Raw genomic sequence first — 17,021 nt, forward strand, 5'->3', positions numbered from 1 at the left:
CGGGTAACCTGTGGAAGGGGACATTTTAGTTCTAGCATCAAACCCAGTCATTCGAAGGCTCTTCTTTCATGGATTTCGATCAGGAAGTGAAATATGAATTAAAAATGACCATTGACGGCTCTGACCGCTTCCAGGACCTACTGATTGCCCCCGAGGAACCTGTGAATGAGAACATTTTAGTTTTAGCACTAAAACCAGTCATTCGATTTTCGATCAGGAAGCGAAGAATGAATATAAAATGGTTAATTGACGGCTCTGACCGCTTCCAGGACCCACGGATTGCCCCTGGGGAATCTGTGGAAGGCGACATTTTATTTTAAGCATCATAACCAGTCATTCGACGGCTCTTTTCTAGTGGTTTCGATAAGGAAAAATGAATATAAAAGGGACCATTGAGGGCTCTGACCGCTTTCTGGACCTACAGATTTGCCCAGGGAACCTGTGGAAGGGGACATTTTAGTTTTAGCACCAAAACTAGTCATACAATGGCTCTTTTTTCATGACTTTGGATCAGGAAGCGAAGTATGAAGTAGGCAGTAATAAAACTGAAAAAAATGAGTCGGGTGATATTTTTAAAATGATCCTGATTCCTGGCATTTCATATTTATACCTCGTTTCCTGATCGAAAAACGATTATTTTCACAGATAACCCCAGGGCAATCAGTAGTTCCTGAGAGCAGTCAGAGCCGTCAATGGTCCATTTTATATTCATACTTCGCTTCCTGATCGAAAACCGTAAAAAAGAGCCGTCGAATGACTGGTTTTGGTTTTGATGCTAAAACTAAAATGTTCCCTTCCACAGGTTCCCCGTGAGCTATCCGTAGGTCCAGGAAGCGGTCAGAGCCGTCAATGGTTCATTTCTTGTTCATATTTCACATTCTGATTGAAACCCATGAAAAAAGAGTCGTCCAATGATTGGTTTTGGTGCTAAAACTAAAATGTCCCCTTCCGCAGTTCCCCGGGGGCAATCCGTAAGTCGTGGAAGCGGTCAGATCCATTAATGGTCCAATTTATACTCATACTTCGCTTTCTGATCAAACATCACGAAGAAAAGCAGTCGAGTTATTGGTTTTGGTGCTGCAACTTAAATGTTACTTTCCACAGGTTTTCCGGGGGCAATCTGTAGGTCCTGAGAGCGGTCAGAGTCATCAATGGTCTATTTTATATTCATACTTTGCTTATATGAAAGAAGAGCTGCCGAATGATTGATTTTGGTGTAAAAACTAAAATGTCCCCTTCCACAGGTTCTTCGGGGGCAACCAGTAGGTCCTGGAAGCGGTCAAAGCTGTCAATGGTCCTTTTATATTTATACTTTGCCTCCTGATCGAAAACCTATAAAAAAAACCGTCGAATGACTGATTTTGGTGCTAAAAACTATATGTTACCTTCCACAGGTTCCCCGGGGGCAATCCGTGGGTTCTGGAAGCGATCAGAGCCGTCAATGATCCGTTAAATTTTCGTACTTCGCTTCCTGATCGAAAACCATAAATGAAGAGCTGTCGAATGGCTGGTTTTGGTGCTTAAACTAAAATGTCCCCTTCCACATGTTCCCCGGGGCCAATTCTTAGGTCCTAGAAGCAGTCAGAACCGACAATTGACCATTTTATATTCATACTTCGCTTTCTGATCGAAAACCATAACAAAAGAGCCGTCGAACGACTGGTTTTGGTTGTAAAACTAAAATGTCCCCTTCCACAGGTTCCCCGGGGCCAATCCGTAGATCCTGGAAGCGGTTAGAGCCGTCAATGGACCATTTTATATTCATACTTCGCTTCCTGATCGAAAACCATGAAAAAAGAACTGTTGAATGACTGGTTTTGGTGCTAAAACTAAAATGTCCCCTTGCACAGGTTCCCCGGGGCCAATCCGTAGGTGCTGGAAGCGGTCAGAGCCGTCAATGGACCATTTTATATTCATACTTCGCTTCCTGATCGAAAACTGTGAAAAAAGAGCGGTCGAACGACTGGTTTTGGTTGCCAATTCGTAGATCCTGGAAGCGGTCAGAGCAGTCAATGGACCATTTTATATTCATACTTCGCTTCCTGATCGAAAACCATGAAAAAAGAGCGGTCGAACGACTGGTTTTGGTTGTAAAACTAAAATGTCCCCTTTCACAGGTTCCCCGGGGCCAATCCGTAGATCCTGGAAGCGGTCAGAGCCGTCAATGGACCATTTTATATTCATACTTCGCTTCCTGTTCGAAAACCATGTAAAAAGAGCCGTCGAATGACTGATTTTGGTGCTAAAGCTTAAATGTCCCCATTCACAGGTTCCCCGGGGACATCCCAGCGACTTCAGGATTCGTTCATTCAATTGGGTTTTCATTTTTGACACATTTGAATCCTTCTGGAATAAAATCAAAGTGAACGATCAATCAAAAAGCGAGATTCAAATGAAATTGTGGCCTGACCCCTTGATAAGTATCTATCGGAACCGATTATAAAGAAATGGCCATATCTCACTTTATTCTGTTCCGATTCCAAATCTCATTATATGGTTCCAATTGGCAAGAGCCCTACTTCGTTTGTGGTTACTAATATTATTCAATTTTTAACCACAACTTCTCCTAATATCCATCTAAAATTAACGGTTTTGAACCTACCTCCGAAAAACCCGGAATATCTCCGAAATCCGGTGGCCATAGTCGGTTCCATGGACATACCGTTAAACTGCAATTTTCAAAATCGGATGATAACTAAGGTAGTTACAACGCATCTAATTTTACCCAAAATTTGCCTATCCTGATTATTTTATAACATTATCTATAACACTTTCAACTAATAGGATTAACTATTTATCTATCTATTTCTATCTTTTTTATCTATCTCACCCGTAACACTGGGTAGACACCTTTACGTAGTGTGTTACGGAGTAAGCTCTACCATGTGAAGAGACCGAGGCTGGTAGCGATTTTCTTCACTCATTGACGTTTGGCCTGTTTACATAGTTTTACACAGTTAGTCCGATCCTCCGTCCAATAGCTCGATTAAACATGGTGTACTTTTGTAAGGATGTTATCGATCATTTAGTAATCTGGGTTAGATCATTAAGTAGTTTGTAAATAATTCATTCCAGATACGTGATGAACTTATATATAATTATAAAAAAATAAAATAATAAAGAATTAAAAAACTCATTCCATAGGCTAAATTTTAAAATATGTTGTGCGGTAGACTTCTAGTGCGAAGGTTTCTCTACAACTCAGCCTAATGGTTCATTGTTTTGAATTCCACTAATGACGGAGTGTATTTGTTTATTTATTAAAATATTTATTCCAACTGAAAGTAAATGTATAAATGAATATAACTTAAGCTTTATTGGTTATAGCCAACTCAACAGCGGTACCGAAAAAGTCTAGTAACCGATGACGAAACACGTTAACTGACAAGTCACAGTCATTCATCGTCAAAGAATTCGTTGAAGCGCCGACTGATATATCGTATTGGCTCGTGTAGTGCATAGATGTTGGTCCGTGGTTCTAGATGTAAAAATGGCCGTTGACGAAAACGTTTTCCAGGTGCGCACAGATTTATATGCGATAGTAGTGCTGGACAATCGATGTGGCCCGTGAGCAGCTTTCCAGCAAACAGCATGATCGACGATCCACCTTACTTCTAGTGGTTCGATGCTTACCAAAAGACAACGCTCCTCGAACGGGGTCAGTTTGTCGGATCACGCCACCTTAGACATCGGAGAGCATATCTTATGGAACGTACACACGGTCAAGCAGTTTGACTAACATTAACTCCACCTCTCGTTTATTCAAACATCCATCCAGTTTTACCAACAGCGACACGAACAATCAATTTATTCGACCAACAATATCACACACGAACGACCGAAGCACCAACTCGAGCACCAACCATCAAAAAATATATGGGGGTTTGTGCAACTTCACTACAAATGCTCAAACATGTTCGCCGAACTTTGACTCCACCCCCGACAACTCAAACCAAAATCAAACCGTTTTAATTTTTTCCAACCGAGCCGCCAACTGTCAAATGGTTGTTCGAACAACTTCACACACGTTCAAACAAAGCAGCAACCGAAGCGTTTTCGTGGGGGCGGAGTCAATGTTCGTCGAACTGCTTGACTGGTGTGTACGTTGCATTAGAAACTTTCGTTGGACGGCTTCGATCCAGGTAACCTAGAAAGGGCACCAAACAACAGCGGATCGCGGAATTTGTCTGCAATTTTGAAAATAAAGCTCAATTGACGTTTAGCTCGGGCTACAATGTAATCGTAGTGAGGTCTGTATGACTGTTCGCCAGGATAACAGCTTCTTTGTTCTATGCCCCGCAACAGCGAAGACAGGAGTATTAAATTGAATCGAATAAAAATCCCGACTCATGGAGTTTTTATATGATTGCCTCACGGCAACTATAACGCACTCCCAGCACGAATGCAACTCTTGCTCCAGAAGAAAGAACATTAGGCATGAAAAAATGGTTAAAATTTGAATAATGGAAATTTGAGACATTGGTCACATTGCCAGCCACAGGCAAATCCTGACTCAACGTATACCTTTCCGATATCCAGCTCCGTGGTACTTATGAGGGTGTCACTGAGCCGAAGACTTTTGGTTAAGTAAGCTCTATCATCACACATTTTTTCCACATTCATTTATCATATTTCTACCATATGTTCATATCTTCATTTTTAATAAAAAATTTATTTTCTTGTTTTAATAATCTCACATTTTCACATTTTCATGCTTTCATATTTGCATAGTTTCAAATTTCCATATTTTCATTCTTTAAAACTATGAATTTTCATTCTATTCCTATTTTTATATTTTTATGTTTTCATGCTTTCTTTTTTATGTTGATACTTTTATTTTTTCATAGTTTTGTATTTTTAATATTTTTTTTATTTGCATCTTCCCATGTCTCATATTTTCATAGTCTTATGCTTTTATATTTTCGTGTTTTCATATTTCAATACGTTTATTTTGTCATATTTTCATATTTTTACATTTTTAAATTCTCTTATTTACATATTTTCATACTTTAATATTTTCATTTTTCAATAATATATATTTTTATTCCTTTTTAATTCCATATTATCATATCTTAATTTTTCCGCATTTTTATATTTTCATACTGCAATATTTTTATATTTCTTATTATTTCATCATATTTTTATATTTTATGTTTTAGTTTATTATTTTTTTTATACTTTGATATGTTTATTTGATAGTATAAAAATGTACGGGTATTGAAATAAAAAATATATTTATTTATATATTTATTTTTGGTATGATTTTTTGGTATTTTACCTCTTATGCAAGCCTGGTTCATACCAATTTCTGTTATCGAGGTCGTCGCCCCTGCTCGGGTTGTTGTGCGTGCACCGGCGGGAGTTTTGAGCGCAGGCATACTGCATTCCAAACTCGAGCGGTTTACTTAAATTTCATTCATGCCTTTTATCCAGCTAGAGTTTGCAAAAGTAACATTCATAACTTACATCATTGGACAACAGTTGTGTAAACTTAGATTGATACAAATATGCAGCAACACAACCTGTCGTCTGATAGTGTAAATATTACGATTATACCAGCAGGCGTTGTAGCTGTTGTTGAAATGTTTTGAAAGGGCCTCACGCGGAATTTTAGCTAGAACGCCACTGGTCACGCCCTATTTGTGTAGGCGTTGGCACATCTTGTTCAGCACTATGGAGCCAATTCCAAACTCGTTGGAGGTGCCATAGTTTTGGTAGAAGGTAGCCGCTCTATGCCCGATTTTCCTCACTTTCTTCCTCTCCAGCAAATCTTCTGCAGCGCTACGACGTGGAAGTTACGGGGATGAAAATCATGTACCCCAAGTAGCACACGCAGCATCTTCCTAAAAGCACATTGTTTCTATTCAGTTTCATTAAATGCATTGAAAAAACATCAAAGCACAAAAAAGTTGCATCAAGATGTCACAAACGTTCGAATTGTGATCAATGTTTCATTAAAATTGCAATGCAGTACGTGTTTGACATTTGGAAACAAACAACCAAAAAATACTGCACTTCATGTTGCAAACACGAAACAAAATCATTAGTCACTTGTCATAAGACGAGTTCGTACAATCCCATTTAATTCCACCACTTAATTGTACCTTGACAGATACGTATTTCGACCTCAACAGTAAGGTCGTCTTCAGTGTCTCGTACTTGACTCGACTTACTGTTGAGGTCGAAATACGTATCTGTCAAGATACAATTAAGTGGTGGAATTAAATGGGATTGTACAAACTTGTCTTATGACAAGTGAAGACATTCCACTAAAAAGCTCAAAATAATTTTCCTAACAAAACCATTAGGTTGTATATTTTTTACCATGTAACTTTAATTTGTCTTTCAAAATTTAATTGTTTATTTAAATTAAGTTGCAGATAAGTTGAGTGTGTCTTCATGTTTAATTTAGCATCGTTCAACGTTTTGATAACTCACATTTTTTTTTCTGTCATGGCGCAATCAAGTACCTGGAAACCCGAGTATAAAACTTCATAATCGTATGATTTTTATGGTAAGGTAACATGCAGTCCCTTCGAAGTGTTGAATGGTGCTGGGGTAGAGTGAAGGACATCAATCACAAGATCCATAAATCGAATCCAGTTTTATATTTTTATTATATTTTTTTTGTAGAATTTTGCAACATTATTGCAATTTTACTGCAATCGAAGGATGTTTCCGTAGGCTCCACCTCTTGCGCTTTTTTGATTGCAAGAGAGTTATATTTGATGGCACTTACGCAAGATTGTTTCTTTCCGAATAGTTGCAACACAGTGAAATGTTTAGTAGTGAAACAATTTGTGCTGCTTGGGAGATTATCCTGCGGAACCTAGCGGCTTGCAGTTCCATGTTTCAAGCTTCCAATCGAGTCATATTATCTCTTATGTTGTTCGGAGTTATTGGTTTATCGACATTCTGGACACTCTGGGCAGCTACCTTAAGATACCGTACATTCAGTCGACCGAAATGCGATGTTCCAGCGATTACGAAATCAGCGATGCAATAGGATATCATGGGCTCAGCATTGAGCATCTCGGCTGATGTGCGATCGACCACTAGCGCTTTGATCGTCGTTTCAATATTTCCACATATTTGCCGTGTTTAAGTAAGATTACCGTAACGATACTAGGCCTAGATTTATGTAGGCTAGGCCAAAAACGTGTCAAAATAATAGATAGGAAGGCAAGAAAAATTTAAATTTTCCACATCTAATATTTCGGCGAGGCTCTAGTGGGACTAACCTACAATGCACTATGGTCCAGGATTCAGATTTACGCGGAAAGATGCATTTTACGCCAAAACTATATTTTTTAGAAAAAACTGTTGTTCTACAAAATTGTTCGAAATAGTAAGGCCATCATTATGGTTCTACCAAAAAATAGGGTGGCCCATCATATAAAAAAAATAGAAAATATTTTTTTTATTTCTCAGAATATTGACATGTTATGTTCTACAAAGTTGTAGCGCAGCTTATTCCAATCAATTTTGCTAAAAAAACTTTTTCTGTAGCTCTTAAGTTGGCTGATTTAGAGCAATTTTACCTAATTGGATTAGGGTGTACCTCAAAAAAACTGTATTTTTGATCTACTTTTTTTGTTTTACATTTCTCGAAAAAGTCGTCTTCAGGTGACTTTTAGAGCTCAAAAAAATGCAACTTTTGATGGGTAAATACGCTCAATATCTTTTTCCGATCAAAAGTTATAATCGTTTTTCTGTCAAAATTACATTTTTTTCATAAGTTGATATCTCCGGTTAGGGCAGACCAAAAAAATATATTCACACGGCATCTGAAAGAGAAATTAATATTCTTTATTATGTCAAAAAATTAAGGATATGTTATTTTTTTATCTCAAGTTTCACCAATTTTACTAAAATCATGTTTTTTCAAATAAATTGATATAACTCGACAACGGAAGAAGATACAGACGATATTCTTATAGCAAAACACGCGTTTTAAAAAGCCTCAAAAGTTTTCAGAAGGTGACATTCGTGAGAAATGAAAAATGAAATGAGCAGATCATAAATATTCTTTTTTGAGGGACACCCTAATCCTGGTAAGTAAAATTACTCTAAACAAGTGAGCTTGAGAGCTACATAAAAAGTTTATATAGCAAAGTTGATGGGAAAAAGCTGCGCTACAACTTTGTAGAACATTTTATGTCAATTTTCCGTAAAATAAAAAAAAAAAAATTTCACATTTTTATAAAATGGCCCACCCTATTTTTCAGTAACTTTATAATAAAGGCCCAAGTATTCAGAACAACTTTGTAGAACATATTTTGTTTCTTAAAAGTATGGTTCAGACCGAAAATGCATCTTTTCTCGTAAATCTTGCAATACGATGATAATTATAAAACTTATAAAAAGTGTTAAAGCTGTAGATTTTTATTTTTCATTTTTCACGAATGTCATCTTCTGAAGACTTTTGGGGCTTTTTAAAACGCGTGTTTTGCTATAAGAATATCGTCTGTATCTTCTTCCGTTGTCGAGTTATATCAATTTATTTGAAAAAAACATGATTTTAGTAAAATTGATAAAACTTGAGATAAAAAATAACATATCCCCAATTCTTTGACATAATAAAGAATATTAATTTCTCTTTCAGAAGCCGTGTTAATATATTTTTGGTCTGCCCTAACCGGAGATATCAACTTATGAAAAAAATGTAATTTTGACAGAAAAACGATTCTAACTTTTGATCGGAAAAAGATATTGAGCATATTTACCCATAAAAAGTTGCATTTTTTTTAGCTCTAAAAGTCACCTGAAGACGACTTTTTCGAGAAATGTAAAACAAAAATACAGTTTTTTGAGGTACACCCCAATCCAATTAGGTAAAATTGCTCTAAATCAGCCAACTTAAGAGTTGCAGAAAAAGTTTTTTTTTGCAAAATTGTTTGAAATAAGCTACGCTACAACTTTGTAGAACATATCATGTCAATATTCTGAGAAATAAAAAACATATTTTCTAATTTTTTTTATATGATGGGCCACCCTATTTTTTGGTAGAACCATAATGATGGCCTTACTATTTCGAACAATTTTGTAGAACAACAGTTTTTTCTAAAAAATATAGTTTTGGCGTAAAATGCATCTTTCCGCGTAAATCTGAATCCTGGACCATAGTGCAATGTACTACGCGTCTCCACGCACTGTCCGTACAGGAATTTTGATGGTGATTTTCTACAATTTTAAAATAGCATCAGCTAGCTATATTGTTTAACTGTTGCATTTATCATTGGAAAACGTTACAGCTAAGACATTAAAGCAGCCATTTTTGCTTAGCTAGGGCATATTGCCCCCTCCTTTCCCCTTTTTAGTTTTACATCCAATTTGTATTTAGTTGAGTAATAGAGGGGTGATGCCTAAAGATCGTCTCACTATGCAAATTGCTGCCAATAAAGTTCTATATATAATTCATTGATGTATAATTGTATTTTTTCGTTCCTATACATTACTGTTTTTAGTCTTGTAAAATATATAAATAAACAAAACGTTCTTCTATACTTGTTTTATTTCCAGTCGTTGCCGCTAATCCCAATATGCGATCAACCACAAATCTACTCATTATAAATTTGGCGGCTGCGGATCTGTTGTTTGTGATATTTTGTGTTCCTTTTACTGCGACTGATTACATACTACCAGAATGGCCTTTCGGATTGATGTGGTGCAAATTTGTAAGTATTGACAATGATCTATTATTGCTGTAAATGATTTTAGCACGGACCACTTGCGTTCCACAGGTACAATATATGATAGTGGTCACGGCCCATGCCAGTGCGTATACCCTAGTTCTTATGTCTCTGGATCGGTTTCTTGCTGTGGTCCATCCCATCACCAGTATGTCAATTCGAACTGAGAAGAACGCTGTGATGTAAGAAGTTGATCGACATTTTCGCAACCCCATCTTCTGGAAACTATTTTCAATTACAGAGCAATAACCGTGGCATGGTTCATCATTGTGACCACAGCAATTCCGGTGGCCATATCGCACGGAGTGCTGCACTATCCCAGCAGAGGAGGCGATTATACCGCTTGTCTCTTCCTTCACACCGAAGGATACAGTTTGATTGCATTTCATGTAAGTGTTTCCATTTCGAGCAAGGGGGAATCGGATAAATGTGGAGGGATTCTATGTGCCAGCCACCACAACAACCGCAAAAAGTGATTCTGCCTTTGGCCGTTGCCTCAATCATTCAATGTTGTCAACTTCCGAGCGTTCAGTAAAGAGAATTTCGGCTATTGTTGGTACACAACATGTGCACAAAATATAATACAGCTGTAGACGTTCTTTTCGGAGATTATGTTAAGCATAGAAAACATCAACATACCTATGATTAATGTATTACATAACGCTATTTTTGGATATGGTAACTTAATAGATGGCAAACAAATTTCCTATATCAATATTTCGGTTATCAAATATATGTAGTGTTTTCGCAGAGACTCAAATTTTGATCACATTCGTTATTAAAATGCCACGAGCATTCAACTGCGCAATCTTAACAACTGTGTGTTTGTTGAACTGAACGATGCTGCTTCAAAAACAGCATCATCTGAAATAATCGTTACATCCACTGGGAGCAGGATAGCTTCAAAACACTTAGGTTAACTTAATACTTCATACCATATTTAAGTATTACAGAACCTTGCACAACAGGTAAAATAGCAAAAAACGATACCTCAAGTATAGTCTACGAAAAATGATTAATTCATGGAAGGAATTTCGGTTATCTCAGTTTTTATAAAATAATGTATTAATACGAAAAACTAATCTTCTTATATATAAAAATGAAATGGTCTGTGTTCGTATCCGCATAACTCAAAAACGGCTGGATGGATTTTTTTCATTTCTTCAGCAGAAACATTCTTTATAGTTTCCGACGGGTTTATAGGGTATTCTCCCATGTGGAAACCAAGACTAAAGCTAAGAAAATTGTGAAAAACTAAAACTTGAGTTTGTATGGGAATCTTTGCATGGGCAGTTGAAAACGCACATTTCCGCCTACTATGCAGGACAACGTCTGCCGGGTCGACTAGTCTTATATATAAAAATGAAATGGTCTGTGTTCGTATCCGCATAACTCGAAAACGGCTGGATGGATTTTTTCATTTCTTCAGCAGAAACATTCGTTATAGTTTCCGACGGGTTTATATGATATTTTCTAATGCGAAAATTACGAGTAAAGTTGAGCAAATCGTGAAAAACTAAAATAAAGATTCGTATGGGCAGTTAACAACGCACAACATTTTCGCCTACTATGCAGGACAACGTCTGCCGGGTCGACTAGTTATTAATAGATTTAGATGCTCGAGCTATGACCATGCGACACCCAGAACATCATATAAATTAGGACGTAAACATCATATAAATTAGACGAAAACCAAGTAAGATTAGATTAGGCAACTAAAACTGTGCAACTTTGGAAAAAAATCTCTCAAACAATATATTTTTCCCTTGAAAAACGCCACATCCATTGGCCGAAATGTCGGGCAGAATTATCAACCGAAAACTTTGCAATAAGTTATCACGCAAAGTTTTTCTGATACAATGTCGAAAAGGAGGCATTTTTCCAATGCATCCACAAACTATTCGAAGATCATCCCAAAGCTCCAACGTATCGTGGAACTGTTGAAGATAGCCCTCCTTAACGTAGAAATCAAGCATACTTTCTACGTCATTATTAGCTTCCACACGAAAAGGATCATGTCAGAACGATCCTAGCATCGGATGTGGGTGGTATGTCACTTTAAAATCTTATTGATACTAGCATCTGGTACACTTATTGTGTTAAAAGTAGGTTATTGTGTGCTGCTCGGGATATTCTGCACCAGTGTGCGCTGGCTGATGGCTTCACTAGGGGCTTTGGGACAGAAGGTCGTAGGCAGTGTTGTAAAATGTCATTTGCATTCGTTTATATAATTTTCCCAGAACTTATTTCAGAAGTTAGCTATTGATTCGAGATGTATGACGAATTTATAGCGCATAAATGTGCCTACAACTTTGTCTAACAAGACATTGTTGTAAATATGTAATCTGGGGCGTGGGAGGCAAAATGTCATTCAAATGACATTATGTCAAATGACACGTGACATTTTGGAGAGTTTCCACTCTCCAGCCTTAGATGTTATATTTAGAGCAATGTACTCTTGAACAAAAATATAGCACTACTCAAGCGTTATGAGTACATCTAAAATTATGATGTGAATTTTATTTCTAAGGAAAGTTATTAACAAATTAGTCAAATGACATGCAGATGACATTTTACAAGCCTGGTCGTAGGACAAAAGGTTGACGGACAAAAGGTCGAAGCGACAAACGGTCGAAGGGACAAAATATCGTCGGAATAAAAGGTCGAATGGACATAATGTCGAATGCACAAAATTTAAAAATCTTTTATTCTATACACATGAAAGAGACACTTGTTATCGTATAAAAAGTTTGGAAACATGCTTCTAAAGCAAAATCTAGCTTATAACATTTCCAAGAGATCTCTCTTTCTTTTTTTAATCCTGCATCTTTTGGAACAGGTTTTTTCTGTTTTTTAATGGATGGTAACGGAAATCTGCAACCAGACACTTCGGCGGTAGTGTGGGGATGGGATTACCACTCCCGACCCTGTAAAACCAACTTCTCTTCTTCAATCACCACCCCCGGCCCGCAATTAAGCAATGGTTAAATTAAAAACTCACCCTAAAAAAAATTTAGTTTGCCAGCTTACAATGAAGAACAAAACATCGATGGGGCTAATGAAGAACAACACATCGTTTTGGGGCCTCTTCCCCAATACAAGTTTTTTTTATTTATTTTTATTTATTTATTTGTAAAATGACTCAATTGCATGTGAAATAAGGGTGAACGCATGGTTGTTTGTTTATTTTAGCGAATTTAACGAAAATCTTACGGGTGAAGTGAAAGAATTGTAAATCGGTAAATTTAGGTAAAAATGAAATGCCCTCCTTAGCCGTGTGGTAAGACGCGCGGCTACAAAGCAAGACCATGCTGAGGGTGGCTGGGTTCGATTCCCGGTGCAGGTCTAGACAATTTTCGGATTGGAAATTGTCTCGACTTGCCTGGGCATAAAAGTATCATCGTGTTAGCCTCATGATATACGAATGCAAAAATGGTAAAACCTGGCTTAGAAACCTCGCAGTTAATAACCGTGGAAGTGCTTAATGAACACTAAGCTGCGAGGCGGCTCTGTCCCAGTGTGGGGATGTAATGCCAATAAGAAGAAGAAGCAGAAGGTAAAAATGAAAGGATTTTGCTCAACATTTTTACTGCAGCTCAATAATGAATAACTAATATTGAATTTTAATGGTAATGTTCGCTCAGAAATGCCCTACAAAAGTTTATGTGAGCGATTGCATAAGTTAGGCCTTTTACCTCGTGGGTGTGCTTTGGACTGTTTTCCCCTATACCTGCAGAATCCTACAATGAAATTTTCGTTTTCGTTCTCATGATATAGGATTTTTTATCTTCACCAGAACGGATACTTAAGTAGCAGACGTAAAATTTTTTTGAGTTATTGTTTGTGTGCAAGTTCAGTAGATTCTAAGCTATGTAGAAATGAATACCCCAGCTAATGTATACCGGTTCCTATGAAAATCAAACTAAGCCCACTACCCGAGCAGAGGAAAATAGCTCATTAATATCATATCTTGATAAGATAGCAAAATGAGATATGGACATGATTGATATAAGAGATAAAAGATCAGGCGACAATATCAATATTTTGCACTAAAATATCATGAGAAAATCATGTTATGTTATTTGTAAGAAGTGATCAATATCAAGTGCTATTGGCTTGTTCTTATCCATAGCATATTTTGATATTTAAATGATATTTCGGTGCAAATTTTTGATATTGTTGTCTGTTCTTTTATCTCTTATATCAATCAAGTCCATATCATGTTTTGTTATGCTGTTCATGGCTTCTGCCCGGGTAAAGCTTCGTAAATTAATCGATAAAAAATTTAAAAAATTGTTTTAGAAGTGTACATTTAACTTAAACGCAGCGATAATTTATGTATTTACATCGTATTCGATATTTGCGTATAGACTGAAGTTTGAATATTGGCTTTAATATTATTTCCCTAATTCTATTTCTAAAAACATTTTTTGGCACGTTGAAATCAAATACGTCTGGCAGATCGTTAAATGCTCGTGGACATCAAACGGGTTATTGAAGTTGAAGGAATAGCTAAAACCGAAGAGTTGCGAAATCATCTGATTGGAACGTGTGATGCGATTCGTTCTAAATGCAGTGGACAGCTATCCACTGTGATTCCGGTAAAAATGTAAACAAAATAACATTCGCGGCTGGTTGGTTCCTCTTGTAGATAGTGTCTTCAGTTTAATCAACTCACATATTCGAGGATACTACGCACAATTGAGCAGTAAAGCGTTTGCAATGCATATGTATCAGTAAAACTGGAATCTTGACGACGATTTGACCCTAGTGGTGAATGATCTTTACAGCAGTTATTGTCCCTATGTGGTCCTGAGCTTGGAATTCATAGTTACTCATTGATCACCGAGCTCGATGCTCCGGCTATTCTTTCTGAGCTGAACATATTTGTTCCGGAAGACCATTGAGACCGAAATTTCCTACTGACACACATTCTGTATCCTCAGGAGAAGATAACAAAAAGGGTGGGAAAAGGTAGTGGGAGAGAAAGAGAGAGGGGTTTTGTTCAAAAAACGTTGTAATTTTCAACCCCCTGAACTGATTTTAACCAAATTTTGTACACATATTAACTATGAGGAGGTGATTATATGAAAGGATAATTTTGGAAAGGGGTGGATGCGGAGGAAGGGTATAGTTTAGAAAATGAACAATTCAGTGTAGCATCTGAACCCCTGGGCCGATTTCAATCAAATTAGGTAAACACATTCTCTATATTGATGGGAAGATTGAACAATTCATTAAAACTTTGAAACCTCTTGACCGATTTCGACCAAATTAGGGAGACATGTTCTCTGTACCAAGGGGATGAATATAGGGAATAGGAGTCTTATCGGAAAAATGCGAAGAAGTGCTTTCAGGAAACGAGTAGTTGAGTTCAAGTAATCGCATGAAGCAATTTGAAGCAATAAAGAAGGCTGAATGAAGAAAAAAATGAAAGAAAAAAGGAAATTGAAATAGTAGAAACAGAATAAAACCCAGATTAATCCACCTAACGGTGATGGCGCCTTTCTCGCGCAAAAAGGTAATATTGTAGGGTGCTGTCAATACGATTCACCGCGCGGCTGTTGTAATTTTTCCAAAAGTGCATTTGCACAAGATTCCACGCGGCGTTCCACATTCGAAAGGAACAACCGCACCCTAGGAAACGCCGCAATGTTATCTCCCCATAAGAATCGAGTATACGGGCAGCAAAAAACGCGGTGCGTCGTTCCCTTTGGCGAGCGCCGCGTGTACTTTTGGGCAAATGCGTTAATAAATGTAGCCTTTACGCTTACACCTCGATGATGTACAAGAAAGGCAAAACAGTTACACCGTCTAATGTTATGATAGAAAATTTACACTACTAGACGACAGATGGCGCTGCCAAAAGTTTCTCGAATTTCCTATGTTCGAATTTTGACTTTCGTTCAATTTCATAATACTATGAAACTGAACGAATAGCATACTTACGCTTAAATGCGTGCAACACGAGCATCTTTATAGTGCGATGAAACTCTTAATGGGAAGCCACGGATAAAATATTCATAGATGCAAGGCATTTTTCATAACACATTATTGTTCTATGTGACTATGTCTCATCACTATTTTAATATTATCTATTTTTTGCAATTTGCAATTATTATGAAATTCAATAGTGATCAACAGCGTTTAAGTCTCCGTCGGATGCAACTTGTTGCAAGAAAATCGGTTAAGAGTTTCTATGTGAAAATTTGGCTAATGTTTTTTATGGCATTTTGTGCACACACACACGCACACACATACACACACGGACAGACAGACATTTGTTCAGCTCATCGAGCTGAGTCGAATGGTATATAACACTATGGGTCTCCGGGACTTCTATCAAAAGTTCGAATTTGGAGTGAAATGATAGCCTTTCGGTACAACTTAGTTGTACGAGAAAGGCAAAAAGATGGAAGTAGAGGAAGAAAGACAGAAGTGGGAGAAAGAAAAAAACAAAGACGGAAGATAAAAGGGAGAAGGTATAGAAGAAAGAAGAATAGAGGAAAAGAAAACGAGAACAATGATAAGAAATGAGAATGATACAGGTAAGAGTCAAGAAGGAAAAAGCAAAGAAGAAGAATGAAGATTGGAGAAGAAAAAAGAAGAAGTAATAAATATATAAAAAGATAGAAAATAGAAATAAAGGAGAAATGAAAGAGGAATGAAGAGGGAGCCTACGTAATATTTAACCCGAGAGTTGCGTTATTTAACCTATTTTCAATGGCATTCGGCCAAATGGCCTAACACCATATAGGACACAACGACCAACTGGTTCAGCCGCCTTATTGAGAAACCAATCACAGTGTACACATCGAGTTGCATTTATGTATCGATCTATATTACTGTCAATCTATCTGCTTATATGCGTTTGGTCCTGCATTTAGACATTTGAATCGCATAATTTACTTTTCAATCCCGAGCAAAGCAGGGTACATAATGCTAGTAACTTGATAAAATTTGAAGTCGTCAGCGAAAAAGAGTTTGGGCGAGGTGATCATCTCGTTCAAGTCGTGAATGAAAGTATTGAATGGCATTGGTCCCAAAACGCTTCTTTGAAGAACGCCTGAAGCTATTGAGAGTAACCAAGAGCGGCAGTTGTTGGCTACTATAACTGCTTCACGAGATGTTAGTTAAGAAAAAATTCAATCAGTGATTCATTCCGGCTATACCAAGTGCTACATTTTATCGACCACTAAAATGTGTGGAACAGTGTCGAAGGCTTTTGTAAAATCTATATACACTGAATCAACCTGCCCTCTTGCGCTGTAGATTATCAAAATAGTAGAAGTAGTTCTGTGTTTCATAAATCCATGCTGAGTGTTTGAG

At 37.2% G+C, this 17,021-nt stretch overlaps 1 protein-coding gene across 7 annotated transcripts in view; it reads left to right on the top strand.

Annotated features, from left to right (window-relative positions):
• LOC134221161 (allatostatin-A receptor) overlaps positions 1-17,021 on the top strand; it is a 194,929-nt gene that overhangs the window by 144,236 nt on the left and 33,672 nt on the right. For all 7 annotated transcript variants that reach the window (XM_062700358.1, XM_062700356.1, XM_062700353.1 and 4 more), the window contains 3 exons: positions 9,523-9,677; positions 9,744-9,874; positions 9,934-10,081. In XM_062700358.1, the coding sequence (XP_062556342.1) occupies positions 9,543-9,677; positions 9,744-9,874; positions 9,934-10,081 (414 nt within the window). In that variant the 5' untranslated portion in view covers positions 9,523-9,542. The remainder of the gene's footprint in view (positions 1-9,522; positions 9,678-9,743; positions 9,875-9,933; positions 10,082-17,021) is intronic.

The sequence above is a fragment of the Armigeres subalbatus genome, chromosome 3 (assembly GCF_024139115.2).
Source record: "Armigeres subalbatus isolate Guangzhou_Male chromosome 3, GZ_Asu_2, whole genome shotgun sequence".
Taxonomy (NCBI): Eukaryota; Metazoa; Arthropoda; class Insecta; order Diptera; family Culicidae; genus Armigeres; species Armigeres subalbatus.